Source organism: Tachypleus tridentatus, chromosome 6 (assembly GCF_004210375.1).
Source record: "Tachypleus tridentatus isolate NWPU-2018 chromosome 6, ASM421037v1, whole genome shotgun sequence".
Classification (NCBI taxonomy): Eukaryota; Metazoa; Arthropoda; class Merostomata; order Xiphosura; family Limulidae; genus Tachypleus; species Tachypleus tridentatus.
In genome coordinates, this window is record NC_134830.1 from 106046853 (window position 1) to 106071765 (window position 24913).

The following is a 24913-nucleotide window of genomic DNA, read 5'->3' on the forward strand; positions in this document are numbered from 1 at the left end:
TAGCTAAAAAACTGAGTGTAAAAACTTAGAAAATTTTCTGACCCCCCCCCCAAAAAAAAAAAATTGTGTGCATAAATAGTTTAGAAAAAGGTATTATAAAACCAGTAAAATCCACACAGACCCAATCAGTAAATCTAGTTAAAATATTTGTTTTCAATCCAACATAAGGCTTTAATCTAATTCAGCATCCAAGCTTTCTGTCATTGTTTTTTGAAGTATATCTCAAGTTTAACCTCATTTTCAAAATAACCCTATACTCAATAACAAATGTAATTATTTGAATTTTTCCAAAAGATATGTTAGTGTTACAATTTTTAAGTTTTTTCAATAAAAACTATTTTCTTACAATGTTAATATGTATCTTCTTAGATACCAGATATCACAGATTCCAATGTGAAAACTTTTGAAGAATAATATAAAAATAGCTTAATAATCTGGTATTTATGATACAACAGTGCAGAAAAATACAAATATTTTAACTGTTCCCTGATGGTTTTAGTTTTTAAAAATTCAAAACTTCTATAAAACTAATTTTCCAACAATGTTATTTTTTCTTAAATTAGCAAATTTCATTCTTCATCATGTATAGAATATTTTTCTTCCAAAACTGATATTCTACATTCTTGTAAATGTTAAAAATCATTAGTGCTTCAGTTAGTGCTAAAGTGTATATATTCAAAGTATAAAAAGCTAACTTCCATATCTTACATCAATCAGCATTCACCTAATTATCTTAAAATAAGACACAAAAACATAACAAATTTTAATTTTTTTTATTTATCTTCATAGATACTACAAATTCAGTTGTCACTCACATCCACATTTTCTGTCTGAAGACCTAAATGAAAAAAATATACAATAAAAGTTACTTTACCCTGTATTAGAGTTTAAAAACTTTCAAGTGTTATTACCTCAAAGATTTGTTAACCTCAACTAATAAATGTAAAATGTATAGAAAAATAACTTAATAATGCCAAAGACCCTACATCACCAAGATAGTACAGTCTGAAAAAGTGCAACTGGACTAATCACAACTCTCCATGTATCAGGTCTAACAGAGAGCAGCTCATATTAGGTGCTTCTGCATACACACACACACACATAAATTAATAAACTTGTTAATTATATTAACAAAATCTGACAAAGCATGCGACACCATTCTTAACAGTTTTTTTGGTGTTTTTTACTGCAATAAGAATTTTGTTCCTTCCTAATATTTATTACACCTCTCTGACTTTCTGTAAGCAGGTCACCATACAACAAAACATTTTCATCAAGAAATAGAATTATAATTCCATTTAGACACTGTTAAATGAGTTATCAAAAGATAGTGATTTTTTTTTCTTTTCCCATTATTCTGCTACATTCACAACTAAGATATAAACACTTCAACATGACACTGTATTTTTTAATATGAAAAGCTAACAAGCCAGCCACCAGATGGCACAGTACATATTTAATTACCCTTATAAAAAATAGCAACTTACCAATACATGGTCTTTTTTTTTGTTCTTCAAGACTTAAACAATACATCTTCATAAAAAAACAACAACCTATATATCTAAGCCGAAGTTTTTTCAGCACAAGATCCACATAACATTTCACATTACTGATGCTTTACAACTATCATGCATTTGCTATGGCTTACCCTAACACTTTACTGTGGCCTCCATATATACTTACAGAAAACTAATTTTTGCTATAGAAAGTTGTGTATAATTGAATATTATTTTACCTTCACTACTATGTTAAGATTATTTCACCACCATGTAAGAATGTATCTCTTCCCCTCAAACGTCCCAAAATTTATCAGTTTCAAGTTTCAAATAATTACAGAAAATTAAAATGTGTCTCTTATATTGTGCATTGAAAAACAAACCTTACATAAGAGTTACTTATCCACAAAAGACAGTGAGAGTAAACAGAAGAGAATGCAACAGATATTATAGGTAATGAACCCTCAAATGTAAGGTAAGGATAAAAATAATTCAGTTTTTACTTACAAATTTAATACTTATTGAAAAAAGAAAAAACATTTCAGACTGTTACCTAAACACTGTATTGTCCACTCAATTTATCCCATAACATGACATCTTTTTAGAACTATTTTATTTGCTATTACAGTTGAGGGTTATATTATCTATATATGTACACACACAAAGAATTCATCTATCAAATTTGACTTCAACTTATAGTAATACCTTTAAATGTAGTAACAGCAACATGTGTTACAAGAGTATACAGTTTATGTGGGGAATCTTCATCCTCATTCCTTTTACGAGACAGACGTACACGAACACGATAAGGAACATTTCTGTATTTGAAATAAAAATATACACTTATTAAAATCTTCACAAACTTACATCATTAAAAATGTTTAATACCTCAAAATCCAGCCAAAACTTCTTAACATCTTTCTGAAACTATCAGCAGGCACAAAATGTAATTTCATTTAAATAATCACCTAAACTCCATAACATTTTAAACAATTCACTGATCATGATTTAAAAGAAAAAATCAAATTCTCAATGTCAGTTATTAAACCTTTATCACCTCCATCCACCATAATTTCAGGCATGCCAATGACATTTATGAAACAAAAAGGAAAAGGTATATAGCCTGGTGCCGGAGGTGCCACAGCGTGGCGCAGCCTCGCCTGACTAGGGGCGTCCGTGGGGCATGACTCCCCGGGAAATTTTAAAAAAATGGATGCTATTTGGTGTGATTTGGTGCAATCTGGGACATAATTTCTTTATGTTTTTTGACATTGCAATGTCGGAAAAGTACACAATATATATCATATAAAATAACAAAAGGAAATTAAAAGACTAAATCAAACTAATAAAAACTATAACTTTCATTTACAGTTTTTAGCGGATTGATTTATTCTTTTAATTTGCATTCATTTTTTAGAAGATATATCAAAATATCTAAAATTAACAAATAAAATAAAAAGTAAATAAATGAAATTTAAGATTGTTTATTTGCTATTTATTCAGTTTAATTTTTTTTTCTAAATCAAAATATATTAGTAATATGAGTTGATAAAGCCAAAATAACTCGGTAAATATTTCAAATACAAATCATTTCATTATTATCCTTTTTTGTCATCAATAACATCATCATCATCAACTACTGGTATGCTGCCAATTAAATGTTTTACAGTCATTGCCAATAACTAATTCTCTGCTGCATATATTCCATACAATTTTCAAATCACATAAAATTACTCTTTAGACTAATCATGACTACCTACAGTTCACATTGTTCATCTATGCAATCTTGTCATTATACTACTGGTACCTTAATGTCAGTGAATTTTCCATTCTTTCACAAATTGACAATACAAACTAAAACAGCATATGAAGGAAAGCTATGACATTGCTTAAAATTTCAACTACTGATATGGTTCAATATTAAACTACTGATATCAGTGATATGCCTCAGAAATTAAATTTTGTACAGTTACTGACATCAACAACTACTGCTCTGCTGCATGTATTCAATTAAAATTTCAAATTACTTAAAATTACTCTACATGACTACCTACAGTAAAACTTGTTCATCTATACAATCTTGTCAGTAAATTACTGGTACCTCAATATCAGTATATTTTTCATTCTTTCACAATACAAACTGAAACAGCAAATCAAGGAAAGCTTTGACATTGCTTCAAAATAAAATTAATGATATGCTTTAAAATAAACCACTGGCACTGTATGCTGCAGATAATAATAAAATGTTTTTCAGTGACTGATATCAACTTCTGCTCTGCTGCATAAATTACAGTCAAATCTTAAATCACTTAATTTCCTTTAATCAATCTTGGCTACTTTCCTCTTTTTCGAGACAAGGGTTTCCAGTGCTCTCTTCCGAGCTTTTTTTCTCTCCTTCTCTGAATGGGCAGCTCTCTGTGCCTCTGCGGCTTTCTGGACTTTTTCTTTAGCCAAGGTGGCTGGGCCAGATTTCACAGAACCATAGGCCTCAAGCCTTTCTGCCCTTTTCTTCTGATTCTCCCTCAGCTTTGAGGTATACTTTGAAGCTGCTGATCTAATGTCCTTACACATTCTCTTGTATACAGGATCAAAATAAACATCTTTCCTTTTAAACATTTCAATCACTGTTGTTTCTTTGGAGCGTAGAGAATATTTTATCGTCTGGTATGCACACGATACCAGACCACGAGACTTGCAACGAGACTGCCTCCAAGATGGCGGTCAGATTTTTTTTTTCTGCAATAAACATTGAAAAAATACAATTTCTCCTCAAAAACCACCTACCCGGCCCCCAAATCGCTCATATTTTCTCCTCAAATTTACACGAATCTCGTGGGTGATTGTTGGCCGTTTGAAAACCGAGGAAATCCGCGTTTCAGGGGAAAAATGGCACGCATGATAAATTACACATCCTAGGCATCATTTCCACCTATATACATAAGCCAAATGTATCATGTGCCTTTAAACTGCCTCACACTTGACTTCTTGTGGTCAAAGCATTACAACACTAATAGCAAAAAAGCCCTTTCATAAGACAATAAAGACAATTAACTTAAAATAATTTTATAACTCTGTTATTTCCTTTCATTGGAATACATCAGATTCCAATCATCCAATTAAACCTATTAAAAAGCAGCAAATTTCCATCAGCCACCTTTTCCAAATTATTCAACTTTACAAAAAAATTGCACACCTAAATAGCCTGCTCTATTTTCATATTGTACATTATCATATTTTATATTATAAGTACTTATTACAAAGTTAGCAACATCAATTGATGTCATCACTGTTTTCATTGATTCATTCTTGGAAGATTAACAATTATTATATTTAACAATGCAAATAACTGCAACGATTTTAGACATTCCAAAATCTGATATTTCCCCTATGACAATTAATTGTACTAATGGACTAACCATGTAACCCTAGACCTGAAAATGACAAACAGCCATATATAAAGTTTTGCTATATTTTAAAAACAATCACAAATCAAACAGAATAAACTGATTTCAAAAATTTAAGTACTTTTGTCTGAATTTGGGCATTTTCATAGATCTTATAGTTCTTAAATATGTATTGTTTTACATTCTAGGATTTCAAGCACTCGTGTAAATTCTTCTTTCTACATGAAAAGATTGTGTTTTCACAAAGATAGCTACAAACCTTTCACAAATTGTCCTCAAGAAAACAACTTAGAATTTCAAAGAAATGAAAATGGCAGTTCAATTTTTTTTTTTCAAAGGTTAAAATTAGAAAAACAAATTAGTAATTTCTTATCACTTTATTTCCACCATTTAAAATAATGGTAACAAACCATTAATATTTTTCAGACCTCACTACATCAAATCAAGACCTCTAAGTAAAAACATCTGTGATAAAAAGGAATTATTTATAGCTGCAACAATCAAAATTCTTTCAAGCAGGATTAGAGTAAATTAACCTGAGACTCTGCTTATATTTTTGTGTGTTTGCAATACCAACAGGGATGCCAACTATTTCAAATGACTGAGCGTAATGATTGTAGACGGAGCCTTTTATCATTTGCTGCTACTAGGCCTGACCAATGTCTCTAAGCTGTTTATTATTATATTATTATTTATTACTACTATAAATTGCTCATTTATAATTGTTTTGTGTATTTAATAAATAAATTTAAAAAATTCTTTTGAAATTCTTTTTCATATCCTGAATTCTTACTCATAAATGTCATTATCTGCATCGTTTTTGTCTTTGCATCAGCCTTTTGTTGGTGAGTTGCCAATTTTGTATGTCTGGAACGATCGTTTATCCCACCATGTGCCACAGAAAAATCAGTGACAAACTGTACAAAGCGCATGACTGTCACTGACTTTTGATGCAATGACCAGATATTTTGCACTATACTCTTTCCTAAATTTTTGATTCACAGTTTTTGTCCTTTTCGATTTGCCAGAAACAAGACAATCTGGTGAACGAGGCCTCTTTTTTTCCATCTTGTGAACGATCGCATTGGTGTTTCTATGCCGCTTAGAAAACAAGAAATCCCCATCTACACAAGTGCCGATTGGCTGACAAGCATTGATGACATAACTATGGATTTCCCCACGTACCCAGTATGGAGAAGCACCACACTCAAACCATTGGTAGACGTCAGAGATACAAATATTCTTTATTATTTCAAACACAAACATGATTATTGCAAGTAGCCATTTGGACTATGTCTTTTATTTATTATCAAAATTTATTTGTATCTCACTAGAAATTTTCTTTTCACCCCTTTCAAGCCCTGGTGGAACAATTTATCACTTCATTGTATAGGCCTATATAATATATAATAATGTGGGAGTTGCAACAAGTCGTAATATTTGTCTGTATGAGCGTATAGTCGTAATGTACACACCAAAATCGTAATGATTGGCATCTCAGTACCAAGCATGAGGCATACATATGCCTGATTCAATTTTATTACTCATAAGGATCTCTACTAGCCTACACTCAAATTGAGATTCTTTTAGGCAGGATTACAAAAATCTATAAATTATTTTTTTCAAAATGGACAATCAGTAAAATACCAGCAAGTCTATATAACTAATTGAGAATCAGACAACTTGGTGCAAAGATAATGAAGATCTCATACAGAATTTTTTAGATATAGCATTTATCAATTTTGATCCTAACAACTACTATTAAACAGTTCTTACAATGCATTATTTATCTCTAAAAATTTTAAATTACCCTACAAAAAAAAGACAATCAAAGTATTTTACCATTTTAAATATCCAAGATTTTAATAACATTGTAAGCATAAAAATGTTTTCAGTTGTTTTTGCCTCTAGTTAATACAGACTGAATTAACACCAGAAAGATGAATTTAAAAGTCTATTTCCACAGAAAATAATACTTATCTTTAATGGAATTTTACTGGAAAGTCTAGCATCAGAAGCTCTTTTTGATCTTCTTTTCAATATGTGAAACAATGATCAACTTTAATTCAGAACAAACAAATAACTGGAGGATTTTTTTCCACTTTACAGATACTAACATTTCTTTTAGCTCCTTACTGATTTTTTTTTTCAAGTTTGAGAACATTTTCTAATGCAAAATGTAATTACTGCAACAGCTTCTACACTATTTACATACACTAAATCAATGACATGTTAATTATTAGTGGAATTATATAATCTCACAACTAAAATATTAAGTTAACATAGTGCTTACCTGATTCCTTTTGACCAGATGAATTTATTAAGGCGAGTATCAACTCTGACATCTGGAGTGCCCATCTGTTTCTCTGCAAACTTTTTTATTTCTTTTATGGCTCGTGGTGCTCTTTTCTTGAACCCTCTAAAGAACAAGAATATATACAATTCAAACACAATAAACAACATATCATGCATGTATATTATACATTCTGATGAATTATTATGCACTTGATTGTACATCAAGGTTTGTATGTTTATGTAGCTTGTATAAACTGATAACAGAAATCAGAATTTTCAACATTTCATCATAAAGGTGGATATATGTTCAAAATAACATTTGATTACTGCTAGATTAGAACATTCCAAATGCACATTTCACCATAACTGACCACATACAATGAAGTTGAAATAAAATAGTATAAAGCTTAATAAAATTTAAGTGCAACAACATATCACAGTATAATAAATGAGAATAAACTGAGGAATAAAAAAATTCAAGAATGAAATAAGACATCACCACCATAAGGACAACGAAATAAAAATTTTCTGTACCCTCCAGAAATGATACAAACAACCTTTGAAAGAGACTACATAAAACCAAACAAGAAATTCAAAAATTTAAGCAAAGAATAAAGAGTTTGAAACTCCAAAAGTAATAGCTAATATATGTACCTTTTTTGGAAGCCATCCCAAAGGTTGCATATGTGGGAGAAGAAAACCATATCAGACTTGAAAACTTGAGAACTTATAATGTTTACATTTTAATATCAAGAGTCAAAATTAAGATGAACTTGTACATGAATACATTACATATTTTTCACTGAATTATTCCAATCAACAAAATCATAGTTTAAATGGCAATAATCAAAAGACTAGATCAAAAATTACTATTACAAGTAACCTATTAATACATTTCAAAAAAATTTTTTTAAACACACTGGTTTAAAAATGCAGTAGATTATGGATCGGATGGGTTAGGTTTTAGCAACTACAACAAAGCAGCTATTAGTATAAACAGACACAGAAAGATTGTTGAACAAAAATGTTTTTCTATTGCAATCTACAAGCTATGCAATTAAAAATACTTGAGAGCTTAGTATCAAAGCTGAAACACGTGGAACATTTTGTACAAAACTCACCAATAAAGTTCACAAAATAAAATACAAAAGCTTTAATCCTGCCAACAAATATCCTCATTTGGTAAATAATTCAACCAAATGTCAGTTCATTTTTTTTATACAAATTGCTCTACAAAAAATATTCACACGTTTTCAAAATTTGCACCATTGCACCAAAAGCAAAAGAATTTTAATCAGATATTTTCAAGTTCTTCTGTAAATGTAATTCTACAAAAATGCATATTCTGACTGAGGAAAAGTTAGGACACCCCCACATTTATTCCCACTTAAAATGGCTCAACTCACACGCAGGTGTATCACACCAGGTGCACATGATTAGAAGATCGTTACTCAGCATTTTGAATGAGGCTTGCCCTATTTAAACCTCAGACATTTAGTTTGGTGTGCTCCTGAGTGTTGAAGTGAGAGTGAGCACCATGTGAGAGCAAAAGAGCTGTCCGAGGCCTTCAGAAAGAAAACTGTTGCAGCTTATAAGTCTGGTAAGAGATTTAAAAAGATCCCAAAAGATTTTGAAATCAGCCATTCCACTGTCCGAAAAATAGTCAACAAGTGGAGAGCTTTTAAAACTGCCAACATGCCCAGGTCTGGTCGTCCAAGCAAGTTCACCCCGAGAACAGACTGAAAGATGCTAAAAGAGGTCTCCAAACACCCTAACATGTCATCACTGGCTACTGTTGATGTGAAAGTGCATGCCTCTACAATAAGAAAGAGACTGCACGAGTTTAACTTGCATGGGAGGTGTGCAAGGAGGAAACTTGCTCTCTAAAAGAAACTGAAGTTTGCCAGAGAGAATGTAGACAAAGACCAGAACTTCTGGAATAATGTTCTTTGGACAGATGAGTCCAAAACTGAATTGTTTGGACAGTAGCATAGAGGACATGTTTGGCATAAACCAAATACAGCATTCCAGGAAAAGAACCTTATACCAACTGTGAAGCATGGAGGTGGAAGTGTCATGGTTTGGGGCTGCTTTGCTGCAGCAGGACCTGGACAGCTCACAATCATAGAATCCACCATGAATTCTTCTGTGTATCAGAGGGTGCTTGAGGATCATGTGAGACCATCTGTATGAAAATTAAAGCTGAAGCAGAACTGGACCCTGCAACACGACAATGACCCAAAACATACCAGTAAATCCACCAAGGACTGGCTGAAAACTAAGAAATGAATAGTCCTGAAATAGCCGAGTCAAAGCCCAGATCTTAATCCCATTGAGATTGCGTGGGGCGACTTGAAACGGGCTGTACATGCAAGAAACCCCTCAAACATCTCACAGCTGAAAGAATTCTGCACTGAGGAGTGGGACAAACTTTCTTCAGACCAATGTCAGAAACTGGTAGATGGCTACAAGAAGCTTCTCACTGCAGTTATTTCAGCCAAAGGGTGAAACACTAGCTATTAGGTAGTAGGGTGTCCTAACTTTTTCCTGTTAGAATATGCATTTTTGTAGAATTACATTTACAGAAGATCTTGAAAAGTCTTTTCTTCAGTTTTAATTCTTTAATTATATTCCTATAATCTCTCAGTGCTGTTGAAATTGAGATTAAATATCTAAATATCCAAAAATGTTACACAAATACACAGGCTTTAATAGGGTGTCCTAACCTTTTCACATGACTGTATATCTTCATAAAATTTAGTAGACTTTTAGTATAGATTACAAGTATTTTGGATACAAAAAAATCTTTTTAAATGAAACATTTCGACTAAAGTCTTTTTTGAGAAAACAGGCTGTTTCATTACCAGTCAGTGTAAAGTGATTTCATGCAAAACTAAAAAGCTATTCTTCATCTTCAAAACCTCCAATATTATTTGCACAATCTCTAAAACCTCCTAAATACATTACATACACTTATTTTCATTAAAACCTTATATTTTATATTATATTCTGTACTCTTAACCACATGGGTTTTTTTCACTTTACCAACCTTGTAAACATCATAAAAAAATTACGAAATAAATATAAATTAAGCTGTTTTGTGCAAGAACTACGTTACAAAATGGAATTGCACGTTTAGTCTAACTAGCTTAAGTCTCATAACTCTATATAATATTTACATACATATTTCTTATTAAACTGACCTTCCAATCATATCTAGCTAACCTTATGTAATTTGTGGTGCATGTGCACTCATATCATATATCCAATAATATAAAACTGACCTTCAGTCTTTCCTGTCTTGGCTGTTTTATTGGACCAATATTTTGGAACATACATTTCAATTATTATAAAATAGAGAACAACGAATCAAGGAGTGAAGCAAACAATTATATCTTCAAGCTACAACCTCTGTACTCGGTTGTTGCACATGTAAGATATTACATAAACTTTTTTAAGGTTATATAGATATATATGACAGACACACACACACACATAGTTGAATAACCAAAAATCATAAATAACTACACTGATACAATTCCATTGTAACTTATTATCCTTGGTAACTAAGTAGTATTTAAATTTAAAAAATATATGAAACTTCAAGTAGAATAAAGACACAACCAACTTTATTGAAAACTTGGATAAAAAGGATGTAGCAGCCTTTTCACAGATCCAAATAGATGAGAAAAAAATTCTGGGGATATTCTAAACTGTTGTTTGGTTATTCAAAAGTCACATATTGAAGTGTATGTAAGTGACCATTTTCAAAAATGGAAAGAGATGAATGGGACCACTTTGTTTGATTTAGTACATAAGCCAAGTCCCAACAAAATAAAAAGATGAGTCTATTTTAGCTTGAAAATATACTACTAATATTATCAGTTTGAGTTCCTAATTTGTATGAAACTACACACTTGTATTTACAATACAATGGTCATTTAGCTTTATCAAAATAGTTACTTTTGCATTTAGATGGCAAAAATACCATCTACTTTTAAACAGAGCTGCATTCAACATACCATGTGACTCAAATTTATATTTAGATGTGTTATTTTAATATATATTTTTAAATTAGGAAATTAACTCATGTACAATATTAAAGTTTGCATTTTAATCTACAATCTGATTCCCAACTTATTGACAAATTCATAAAATAGTAGTTTAATAAAACTGAATGCAAGTCAAACATGATGACATGGTCTTTGACTTGTCATGAAAGGGTTAAACAATCAATTCACCCTCACACCCACAACTATACTGGTACAGATGCAATGACAATACAATTGTTGAATCCATATCTACAGAACACACATTTAGTTTTTCTCAACCACATTAACCCCATACACTCCAAAATCAAGTTCACCTTGTAAACACAAGAAAACTAACCAAACAGCATTTCTCAACCTCAAGATCACATGAAGTGACATACAATTCAAAATAGATATACAAAAAAAATCACCCATACTGAACTATACATTCCTTGGGACTCAGCACATGAAATAAATCAAAAACTCAACATATCATGAAACCAAATAAACACAGCCACAAAACTATCCTTACCCAATACAATTAACAATGAAATCAACAAAATAAAACAACTCTTCATCAGTATTAACAAATTTCCTTTAACAACCAAACAGTAATAAATTTCAAGAAACAACAAACTACAAAACCTTACACTGCTGTATACCATATATTCCCAATATCAGCACAAAAATACCCAACATTTGGAAAGAAACTTGTAACAAAACATAACAATCCAGTAAACACCAAATTTATTCAAAAACCAGGTACATTATTTATAAAATACAATGCAACAACTGCCATGAGATTTATATTGGAGAAACAAGCAGAAAAATGAAAACCAGATTTAATGAATACAAAAAAGTACCTTCACACATTTTTGAACACTGTAAATCAAATAAATGCAACCATAGAAAACACCCAGATACTAAGTAGGGAAACAAACGTAAAAGCAAAATCAAGGTAGCCATACTTATATAACTCAAACCAATGTAAAGGAACAACTTTATACCAATACTAATTAATAACCTAACATCTAACTGCAACACCCCCTACAATCCCATACTTGTTTATACTCTTAGTCCCTAAGACACACCTGGCAACAGTCAGTTGCAAATTCTCTTTGTTAACCTGAACACTACCTAAGAAAGTCAAAACACAGTTATTTTAATTAAAGTTTTAATACTCATACCAGCCATCTTGAGAATACAGGATAAACTAGCTTTTATCATAAAGTTCAGAAAATAATCCTCCATCTTCAAGAAGTTCCAAGAAGACCAAATTTCAGTATTGGGTATTTTAGCACAAGGTTGATGGTCATCCGCCTTATATACAATAGTATAATTTACTAAATTAACTTTGTAGAAGTGTCAGTAAATGAATTTTTTTTTTTTAAAGTGCCATGTGCACTATTTTTGTGAAGGTAATTATAAGTATGAATTTCAGTCTACATATAACCTTGTCTGTTTTTTTTTTTACAATGGTATATTTTTATGCAGTGATAAGTCAACAGTAACAAATACATTAAAATTACATGTAACTAACTTACATTCCATGTAGCCGTTTGTGAAGGTGGATGGTGTATTCTCGAGTAACAACTTCATTGAGAGCTGATTTGCCCTTTTTTTCTCCCTTCAACTTTGCCATCTGTAGAAATATTCAAGAAAATTTCCTATACTACAGTTTATCCACCAGAACTTTAACTTCAAATGTACCCACGTTACATACAGTAAACAAAGAAAATTGTGAACACAAGCTTAATGTTTATTATGGCTTTCAAATAGCATTTTTTTTTCTACTTTTCAGTAAAATTTTTATTTGAAAATTGTTATAACACAAATCAAATTCCAGAAGCTACAGCCCAAGATACTTATATAAAGAGTTACCAATATGCAACAATATAATAAACAAAAGCCTTTTCATAAGAACCTCCCAGTTGTTTTAATTCTGATTATTTTCATAAGACATTAAAACTATGTAGTTTATTTTTTAATGTCACTTTTAAAAGCTTTCAAAAAATGTAAACAACTAAGAAAGTTACTATTACTTTATAAACAACATAATTATTACTTAAGCATACCTATTCCTAAATGTTTTTCCCAAGAATATCAACCAATATATGCTACACTTTACCAACTAAGATAAATTTCTGCACAAAAATTCATTTCATAACCTACAAATAAAACTATTTTCATGGTCTTTACACTAGACTTTTAAAAGCTTATAAAATATTTCAATGAAACAAAGTTATTAAAACATTACTTCTCAACAGATGGCAAAATACCAATGGGTGACAAATTCTAAATGATGGAGGTTTGAAACATTTAAATCCAGTGTTTGTTAATCATTATGAAATAGTTACATGTCCAAGTGTGCATTCTTTAATCTAATGATTGTTGATTACAAACTGCTTTATAATACAGTTTCTTTTCAATGTAAACTGTGTAGGTACGGAAAGAAAGTAATCAGACAGAACCACTTATGAGTCACCTGCTTTACAGCTAACCCACAAAAATACAAAACCAATATGAAAACACTTTCTCTTATTTCATTTACTTACTTAACTGAGTGAGGTCTCTGCCCGGACAGGAAACTACAAGGCATCCACCAGCTAAGTTACTGTTTACACAGGACAAGCCATTTTATAACATATACACTATACATATAACTAACATCCAATTCAAAAAGTAACTGTGTTTAATATCAACTACCCTAGTCAGTAAGAGCAGCAAACTACAAATTCATTACACATTTGAAAACAAAAACTGTTTGTAAAACCAACACATCAATACACAGATGTACCAAAAATCTGTAACTTTTGTGCAAGAACTTAGAAACCCAAGTGAAATTTTTGACAAAAGTCACAGATTTTCCAGAATTTCCACTAGCACAAAATTTGTTTATGAAACTTCAGTACTTTCATAATTTGTGCAAATCCTGTACATACTAAACCACACATTTAACCTAAAGAAACCAGACTTTTATAACTTAATATCAACTTCCAATCAGAGCAGGCTATGCATCTGGAGCAAAACTACATATCTAACAATCAGCAACAAATTGAACAGATTTATTTCTTTGATCATAAAATTACTTTTTTTCACCTCTGTCGGTACCCTTACTGTTAATATTGTTAACACTAATTCCAATCATGTCTTGAAGTCCAGCCACCTTAGGTAATTTATATTTATCTTATGTACATACACTAAACAAACACCACAGAATCTCTAGAAAAATATAAAAACGTAATTATATCTGATATTACAAATGTATAACTAATATTTTTCATCAATTTAACTATAAAGAAACATAGTATATATTATTCAGCCTACACACATTAACTGCTGACTTGAATAATTAGATAATTACTATACTCATGCAATAAATATCATGGACAAGAGAAACGACATGAGTAACCAGGTTTTTCAAGTAAAATTTGGTAAAATAAATACCTTAATTATACAAAAGTAATTTATCCTAAACATCAATAAAAGTAGAAATGTATCCTACAAACAACTTAAAGGATATTAGAGAATTTAAAATTAGTTAATTTTTACATACATTTAATGATTAATTAAGATTTAATACCTTAGAATAGTATATGTGACGCTTTCAGCCACAACCAACCAGAAAAAGAAATAGGAGGATTCTGGGTAAAGCAACTGCTCATATATAAATATGAAACATAAAAATACTCAATAAAGTAGAAAGTAAATTGTATAAAATAATAATTTCATTGAAACGTAATTAAATTAGATATAAACATATAAAAAGGTAAAATATACTTATATAGAGAAACTATAAAGGTTTTGATTAACATGAATACAGAGCTTAAAATACAGAGTACACTAACTTATCAACAATTTCGACAATATTCAAATTTGTTACATTTAACGAAACTACCTAAAAGTTTGCCCCCAGTGGTACAGCAGCATGTTTGCGGACTCACACTGCTAAAAACCGGGTTTCGATACCTGTGGTGGGCAGCGCACAGACAGCCCATTGTGTAGCGTTGTGCTTCATTCTAAACAAACAATAATATTTGATGTTATATTGCTCCCCGCTTGTACAGAGGTAAGTCTACAGATTTACAACGTTAAAATTAGGTTCGACTCTCCTCGATGGGCTCAGCAGATAGCCCGATGTGGCTTTGCTATAAGTAAAACACACACACACACACACGCCAAACGATTAAAATAAATATAACATATAAACACAGATATATAACATTTTTGAAGTATATGTGTTAAATTTACAATTCAAAAGACAAAATTCAGGTGTTATTTAATAGGCGACGTTAAGTACTTACACCTAAAATATGTGATAAAACAAATGTCAAAGATTAAGGGAAATTATACTATTGTTTTAAGCTATATTTTAATTCAGAAGTTTGATAGACGATGAATGATGCTAAAAGCAACTAAAGGTTGATGAAAGTAGGCTATATAATGCCTAAAAAGTTTAAAAACGTCACGAATCTGGTAACTTTTGGCAGTATCAAGAGGCAATTGTATATTGTTTATAAATACGAGTAATCATAGAATAAGAAGTTAGTAAAGTATTCAATATGTCAAAAAAAACAAGTAATTGTTGGTCGAGTAAAATTATTCAGTAAGAATTAGTGCTTATGTAAGCTAAACAGTAAGTTTGTTAGATTTGTTATCAGTCGAGAAAATTTTTGTTAAAAATTATTGAATAAGGCCTACAGGTTGCATCAAAATGAATGTAGCCTGCAGCAATATTGTTAAAGAAATGAATTAACAGAATACGATAGAATTATAATTAACCTGAGGCCAGCTGATTAAAGCATTCGACTCGTAATCTGATGGTCACGGGTTCGAATCCCCGTCACACCAAACATGCTCGCCCTTTCAGCCGTGGGGGCGTTACAATATTACGGTCAAACCCTCAAACTTGAACTAACGTGGCAGGGGTTTAGTTTAGAGAGAAAGAAATCAGAAGAATTCTCTCTCCAACTGGGGTGTTCAGGAACGTTGTGATTCCTCTTCGTCCCCTTTCGTGGAAGGTTATTGAATATAGCACTTTTTTTATAATTTTTACACTCTTTTATTTTGGGGGTTGGGGTGAAGGAGTGAAGTTGGTCATACTTAATATTATCCATGAACGAGGCAAAGGTAGCACCGGAGAAAACGGCCAGATCCCGTCCCGAAAGGCAGATGTCATAGTAAATGTGAAAAACAATTAAACGACCCGATTCAGGGCATGGCAATAAAGTTGCCTTGGCTGGGATCTAAAGATCCAATGCCTAAGTTTTTGCTGTGGGGGGAAACGGAAGCGCCCCGAGAAAAACCCACTTTCACAGGACAGGCGCCGAATGTTTTACCTGTCCTGTGCCCGAAACCTGAAAAAGAAAATACATGAATTTTGCCCTTTAAGTATTTTGTTGTGTGATTTGTGATTCTTGAAATATGTTGTAAGGTGAAATATATTTTGTTGGTGCACTAGTTAATTTATAGAGTGAAGCCGTTAGTTTGTTTCTGTGTTCTGCTTTTAAATAGTATTTGTGTGATATTTCCGTTAGTCTATTTCTTAGTGTTGGTAAGTTGCTGATTTGATGTATATAATTTAATGGAGTGAATGATGGTAGACTGAACGCAGATGTTTTTTGACATATTATATGTGACTTGACATCCATACTCAATTAGTGGACGGATGTAAGCCTTGTATATTTGGATAATGGTTTTTAGTGAGCATTTCAAGTGTTTGGTGGTTAGAGTCATTAAGTGTGAAATCCGTTTTCTAATTGATGAGTGTACGTTGTTGACATGTTTTTTCCATGTTAGTTTTGTGTCGAAAGTGATGCCAAGGAATGTGATGTTTTTGCTCATGTTAATGGGCGTGTTTCCGAGTGATAATTTTACTTTTTCTAGATTTGTTCTTTGTTTTTTTTAGTTTCCTGTAGAAAGTGATTGCTTGTGTTTTGGTTGGATTTAAGACTACTCTCCACTTGTTACTCCAGGTCGAGACGTCGTTCAATGATTCTTGCACGCGAAACATGGCCATTACTGGGTTTCTGGAGGTGCTCCAGATAGCGATGTCGTCTGCGTATTGTGAATTATGCGCGTATGTTAAATTAGGGAAAGGTATGTCGCTGACGAAAATAATATATAGTAGTGAAGAAAGGACTGATCCTTGGGGCACTCCTGCAGTTATATTGAATGATTTTGGTATAGTTTTGTTGACTTTTACTTGTGCTGTTCTATCTGTTAGAAAATTTGATACCCATTTAACTATGGTGGGGTTTATCTTTCGGTGGTTTAGTTTTTATTTGATGGCATTGTGCGAAACGCTGTCAAATGCTTTTTTGACATCTAGGAATACACAAATGGTTATATGGTTGTTGTTAAAAGCTTTATACACTGATTCGGTGAGTCGTGTGAGGTGATCTGTTGTTTGCCTGTTTTTTCTGGAGGCATTTTGGGATTCTGGAAGGATATTATTTATTTCACAAAAGTGAAGGAGACGGTTGGAGATAATCCTCTCCATCAGTTTGCCAAGGCAGCTTAACAGACTGATGGGACGGAAATTATCTGGATTGGTCCTGTTAGTTTGTTTCTTTGGAATCGTGGTTATGATGGCTTTTTTCCAAGTGTCGGGGTAATATCCAGTTGTTAGTGAAATGTTCATGATGTTTGTGAGGTGTTGTAATAGGAGAGTAGAGCTTTTTTTCAGAATAATGTTTGGAATTTGGTCATGTCTGGGGGAAGTATTTTTCAAGTTTTTAATATTAATTTTTAGTTCAGTTATAGTTATTTTTCTATTAATTGAGCTTGAGTATGCTCCCAGTGTCTCGCCAGGGAACCATGGTGAGAATGAAGCTTGTTTGTATTTATGAAGTTGTTGACATGATGTTGATGTTGTGTGTCAAAGTCGACTGAATTTAGGTTGCTGAAGGAGGATTCGTAGTAGTCAGCTAATAGGTCGGCTTTCTCTACGTCCGTCCTTGCGCTTTTATTGTTGTGTGTGATATGTTGTAGCATGTGATTTGTGTTTTTGTCTGAAAAAATACTCTTGAATTTTTTCCAAAATTCTTTTGGATTGTTCTTGATTTTTTCTAAGTTTTTACAAAAGTTTTGCCAATTAATTTCTTTTGCTATTTTAATTTCTTGTTTAATTTTTGCATTTGTTCTGTTGATCTGTGTTTTGATAGATGGATCACGTGTAATATAGTGTGTTCGTTTTAATTGCCTTCGTTTGATTATCAGTGCGTGAATTTCCGGTGTTGAAATCCATACGGTCAAACCAATATAAAGAAATACCTTTATACCTATACTAATTAATAACCTAACATCCACCTGCATCGCCCCGTACAATCCGGTATCCGTTTATACTCTCGTCCCTGAAACATGTGTCCGTCAACGGTCACATTCAAACATTCTTTTCATGTTGTTCTCTTTGTATCAGTAAAAGTGTTAATAACCATACCAGCCGTTCTGAGATGTATTTTATTTCCACTATTCATTGGTAAAAGAGCAGCCCAAGAGTTGGCAGTGATGACTAACTTCCTTCCCTCTAGTTTTACACTGCTAAATTAGGGGCAGCTAGTGCAGATGGCCCTTGTGTAGCTTTGCACAAAATTCAACAACAGACAATGATTAACCTGAAGATGACTTAAGATGGTCAAAACGTTGTTCTCTGCTTTATTTTGGAAAAAAAAAAAAAGTATTAATACCCATAACGGCCATCCTGAGATACACGTTGTAACTCTGTAAATAGACCAACGTTTTCCTTTTATCCTTAAAAATTGTTATTTTATGCCAACTTGCTGTAATGGTGACATGAACACAAATAAATGCAAAGTTGAACCCTTAAGAATTTGCATTTTTTTTAAATTTTGTTTCTTATTTTGTTGTTTTAGCTTTTGATAAAATAAAGTGCATAATAGTTCTTTAAAGGTAAACCTTTACAGCTGCAATTGGAAACTAGTCCTTTTATGAGCATTTGTAAAATACATTTATTCAGGAAAATAAGTAAATCCTGATTGTTGTTTAAAATTCATAATATCAGTAAATTAATGTGTAGAATTATGCACAGACTTTCTTGTACATGAAGCTCCCCAGTGCCTGTGAACACAGAAATTAGTTTCAATCCCCATGGTAGGCAGAGCACAGATAGCCCTTTGTGTAACTTTGCATTTAACCACCAACAAACAAACTCCATGCTAAAATACCTTTATGTGCAAGTTATCATCCCTCTTACCAGAATCTTCATCAAGAAAATATTGTTGCCCAATGAAGGTGTTAGTAAGAGGGCTGATAGCTTGCAGATAAAAGTATATTAATGTAGAGAAAAGTTTGTATATAATTCTACAAAGTAAATCCTGATGTTATTTTTTATTTGTATTTTCAATACCACACATGCCAGTTTTTAATATTCTTCATGAAGTTAATTTTATTTCAGAACACTTCTCATAATGATCACTTACATTAGCTTTTTGCTTTTTACATAAGTGATTCTCAGACTAGCAGACATTTGATTTCAAAACACTTTTCTGCATCCTAATTCCCTTTACATTTTAACTCATCTTAACTTTTTTTTCATCTTACACATAGCTCACACTGAATTGACACGAGAGAACTGCTGAATATCTTACAATATATATCTCTCTCTCCAGTTCCACATAGAGTAAACAGTAGCCTATGTTTTGTTTTTGTTCTTTGTGTTCATAAAATATTTTGATTGTGTACTTTGGTACCATCTCTTTCTCTGTAATTAGGTTAATCAGAGTTAGGTAAAAACAGACAGACACTCCACAGTAATTTAATTAATAGATCTCCATGAAAATGAGTATAATTGAAAATATCAATATTATACTTGCTTTGAACAGTTTCATAATATGTGAATAGGAAACCCCTATGCTTTACCTTACTAGTTCCTATCCTTTCTGGTCAAAGCTCTCCTTATGCATGCTATGAAAAATTTTGTGCCCACTTCACTTGCATTATATATATAATTCATACATATAGGAGAATTCATATATATCTACATATGAATGTTTATACACACACAAATACATGTATAACTACAGAGACACTTACTAAAGTGCATATAGGCCATGCAGCATTGATCATATATTGTTGGTTGGACAGTGTGGAACAAATCTTTTACATATTTCCACCAAATTGCGTGAAATTCTGATTATTTTTACCAAGTTATATAGCAAGAATTGTTTAAAAATGTAATCCCTATATTAATATGCAAGATTTTTTTGTATTTTTGTGACCTTGACTCTCCATATCCTAATCACTTCTAGTTAGGATCATGGTACAAATATATACCTACTTTTATCAAAAATCATTAAGCATTTTTGAGAGATCTTGCTGACAAACACACAAACAAACACACATGTAGGAAACATAATCTCCATCCACCTTTGGAGGCAGAAGTAAATATTTATTGAATATAAACCATAATGTAGAAATTAAATATACCTATTCCATGAATACTACAGTTTTACTGAGAATCCTCTGTTTGAAAATTCTTCACAAGTGCTAAAATGGTTGGCATTATATTTGTAATATCACTGATTGAAATTCTTTAACCTCTCAGAGAACCAAGCTTGGCAAACCCCCTGCTATCTTTGGCACACCCTCCAAGGAGGGAAGATGCCCTCTATACTATCTACCAGTTTCACATGTTGAACTTCTAATGGCAACAGTAAGGCAATTATACCACTGAAAAAATAAAACGCTCATACATGTGCTTAATAGTGTACTATAAGATGATACTATGTGTCTGCTATCCCATTAATTAAATGTGAATTGTTTCAGAATTATTAGTTTGTACACAGAAACTCACTTAAGTAACACTTTAACTACTCTGTTTTGTGAGAACACATGGGTTTAACAACTAGCAACTAGCTTTTTTCTAGTGAAGATAACATGCGATTTTATCATATAGAAACTATATTTCCTGTTGAAGAGTTCAATAAGGGTCAGGACAGTCATGTCATAGAACCCAGCTCCAAGTAAACACAAATCTAGGATGTGAAGTGCATTTCAAGTGCAAGCCTGTCTTTACCATTGCATTTTGTTTTTATATATAAAGAAAAGTTTGCTCCTTTAAAATATATTTAGAATTAGGCAGAATTTTAATAGGATTAAATGATTGAAGACAGTGTGATGTTTTGATATATTGAAACCCATGTGACATTTAATTTATATATTTTTTATTAAACTTCGAATTTTTGTATTGGGAAGTTGAGCAATATTTTCACTTGAGTTAGTGTGAAATTAACTTGGGTTTAATTTCAGTAAGGAAAATTGTTTAGTACACTTGGGTATAGTGGTTGATAACAAGGAAACTTAATTTAACTTAAATTTACTGGACTACTTATTGGAAACAAACATTCAATGAATAGAACTAATTACTAATCATATATATGAGCATACCAAACTCTTGAAATTCCATTCATAAAAGATACATATAGTCCAGTGATTTTACAGTTGGAGAGCATTGTCACAAGACATGGAAAATAACATGCTATCATCTTTTATATTAAGACAATTAATGCTGCAGAAAGGAAATATTGTACAACCTGAAAAGAATTACTAAATATTGTTTGAGCCATGATAAATTTTATGCTGAATGAAAGTTTAAACATTGGACATATCAAACAGCACTGAAGAGGCTGATGAATTTCCAGTAGTTTGCCCTCCATCATGAAGAAAGACCCTGCTGCTCAAAAGGTTATCTATTCCCATCAGTGTTTACTGTCTAATCTGATGACAATATAGCTGTAATTTATGGCTATTACCTACAAATGTCACCTAGCTTCTGCCAATTCTGTGACTGAATTTCAACTTCCTCTGGAAGTGTTTAGCATCAAATGTGGTGGCTATGTTACCACATCAGTTTGATGATGATTTATCTCTCTTCATGGAGAGATTCCTCACTATTCCATTGATTAAAACATATTTCTTCCACAAGAAATTACCATTTCCCCTGCTGATGAAACAACTTATGTTACTGTAACACATCCACTAATGATACTTCCCTTTTCAACTCCTCTTTACTGTGGATGGCATTAACCAGAGATGATGTTCAGAATTTCTGGCTGGCAGATACCTAAAAAGTCAATTAGAGACCACCCCACTTTGTCTCAAACATCTTAGGCATGTACAATCCTAATGATCCTCATTCGTAAGAGCTCCACTAATACCAAAGTTCAACCTTGGGTGAGGAATTTCCTTGACACTTCTGGATATTCCAAATGGCATTTGTTCTGTGTCCTGATCTCAGAGCTCAGGTGATGGCCATTAAAACCCTTTATAACGTTAGAATAATTCTGAGACCCAGAATAAGACTTTCTCTAATCCTATTCACCCTTCCTTGGTGCCCATCTTTTCCTCTACTTTGTACACTCTTTATCTTGTAGAAAATGTTATTTCCATGAAATTGACAACTTGCTGCACTTACTGGAATGCCTAAAAATCTTAATATAAATCTATTAAGAAAAGCACAAATGTCCTCAACAGTAATAATCATAAACATCAAAATTTATCCTTCCTACTACTAAGTGGTATTTCCCAGAATGTACATTGCCAATAGATCAATATATAACACCCATTTAACAGTAGATACAACTAACATTTAACATTATGCTACAGAATATGTGTTAATTACTTTCTGAGCTATAACAGAGCTCATTTGCTAGAAAGAGACTGCATACAAAATGTGTAAAACAACAATCTTTATTGACAGAAATATAATCAAAGTACAACCACAACACAACAGCAAAAGTTACAGTAGATGGATGCATGGAAATAGCAAGAGAATGAATAAACCTTAATTGGTTCTCTCACAGTTCATAAGGTAAAATAATATTAGAATTAAAAATACCCTGCAATGTAAATAACACAAGATCAAAGAAAAATCTTAAGTAAAACAATTTACTGAAAACAAAGAGGGAGAGAATTATTGTATATTTTTTCATTGAGTTTTATCTAATTAAATGTGGAATTATCCCAAAATAATTTAACAGTAAAACCAAAAGAGTTAAATGGGATATAGACAAAAATAAGCACGAATACAAGTTACTTAGTGTTTTATTTAAATTTTATATTGAGTATCTTTGAGTTTAATTGTGATTGATTTTAGGAAGTGTTGGTTTATTTTATCTCGAAATATAATTTAATGTTAAGATATTTTCAGTTTAATTTAAAGTTTCTCTTTTTCACTGAATGTATTGTGTATTTCAATTTCTTATTTATATCTGTAACATATTTTCTTGGGTTTTGATTTTTGTAATTTTTAGGTTTATTCTTTGTTAATATTTCTTTCCTTCAGAGAAGTTCACAGAAAGCTTCTCAAGGGCTAACTGCAATAGCCATCTCTATTTTCATGCTGCTAGAGGAAAGGCAACTAGATCGACAGCACCAATAAAGAGTTTCTTCTCAATTACAACTGAAAGAACAGTGGGGTTTCACCATAATCTGTATATTGTACCCAATGCCCAAAAGTGTGGGGCATTTTTTATACAATACTGTGACACTTATAGTGGCTGGGACCTTAACCAATGGGCCATGCTCTTCCCTTATTTTAGCTGTATTGTATCTGGTCATATTGATCCATTATCTTATTAAAGTTTAAAATTACTTCTTTTATTGTGTTGGTGTAATTTCTGATGCCCCTGAGCTACGTTTGACTGATTTCTTCAGTATTAAGTGGATCTGGTTTAAAACAGTAGGATTAGCAAAATAATTACAAAGTGTGTCTGTATTTACCAATTTCAAGCAAGGAAATAAATAGATTGGATACAACATGTTATGCAAGTAAAAAATTTTTATCCACATCAAAAGACAAATAGTGTACATACTCACTTTATGGGCTCCTATCAATAAACTTGTGAATTTATCACTACATTTTCTTCCTATCACCTAATTCACTTTAGATGCAGTGTAGTCTGTTTCATTCTAGTTGTTAATTATTAAGAGACATCAAATTTACCTATAGCAACTAATGCTATCCATTTGCTCGTTCTACAGTTTTCATTCTTCGCTCATCTCAAGCAACAAAAATTTAAAATTTGAAAATGTGGTAATCTTGTCAGCTGATTGTTCAGTTTGGTTTTAAATTTCAAATTAGGAGTGGTTCCTTCTTTCTTAATGGCTGTTCTTCTGTCACCGAGTCTTATTATTTCAAAGTGTTCAGTTTTAGGCTTCTCGTTACAGTCTTACAACAAATGGTTTTAAATTCCATAGTTGCTTTGCACATACTCCTTAACTATGGTAGTTGGAGATCATTTCATTGACCCAATGCCTATAGCATAGACATGTGTATTGATACACCACCAGATATCTCCTAAAGGAAGGTTGGTTGGTTGATTTAGTGTTTTATGGCACAAAGCAGCTAGGCTATCTGTGCCAAACATCAGGTAAAAGTAAATGTAGTAAAATTCATAAAAGGAAAAGAAGGTAAAATAAAACAGCATTTAAAAAACATAAATAGCATAAAACCAATGGTGACATCTAGTACACAATGTTAAGAGAGAAACCAGAGTAAAAGAAGTTGTAAAAAACTTTCCGTAGCATAATGGTAATTATCATAACCTGCCAGGGAGACTAACAGGTAAGTACAAGAACCACCATAAGCCACCTAAAGTTGGCCTTTCCAGTCCTGGTTCCAGGTTATGTGTCATTACGGCCATTATTAAAATGTAAAGTAATAAAA

At 32.0% G+C, this 24913-nt stretch overlaps 1 protein-coding gene across 2 annotated transcripts; it reads right to left on the reverse strand.

Moving 5' to 3' along the window:
- Positions 1-758: 758 nt before the first annotated feature.
- On the reverse strand, positions 759-14898 carry RpL31 (ribosomal protein L31). 2 transcript variants are annotated; one of them, XM_076506779.1, is made up of 6 exons: positions 14810-14885; positions 13782-13840; positions 12771-12868; positions 7194-7319; positions 2202-2314; positions 759-838 (listed from the first exon to the last, which is right to left on the reverse strand). In XM_076506779.1, the coding sequence occupies exons 3-6, from the start codon at positions 12866-12868 to the stop codon at positions 801-803; spliced, it is 375 nt and encodes a 124-aa protein (XP_076362894.1). In that variant the 5' UTR covers positions 13782-13840; positions 14810-14885; the 3' UTR covers positions 759-800. The 2 variants fall into 2 exon arrangements, with proteins under 2 accessions (XP_076362894.1, XP_076362893.1); XM_076506778.1 differs by lacking the exon at positions 13782-13840 and having other exon boundaries at positions 14810-14898.
- Positions 14899-24913: the final 10015 nt, after the last annotated feature.

Excerpts from the sequence above, each read along its gene's own strand:
- RpL31 (XM_076506778.1), bottom strand. The coding sequence starts at position 12,868 with ATGGCAAAGTTGAAGGGAGAAAAAAAGGGCAAATCAGCTCTCAATGAA. Across the intron at positions 7,320-12,770 it reads CACAAACGGCTACATGGAAT|AGGGTTCAAGAAAAGAGCAC; the intron begins GTAAGTTAGTTA and ends CTTGTTCTTTAG. Across the intron at positions 2,315-7,193 it reads ATCTGGTCAAAAGGAATCAG|AAATGTTCCTTATCGTGTTC; the intron begins GTAAGCACTATG and ends TTTCAAATACAG.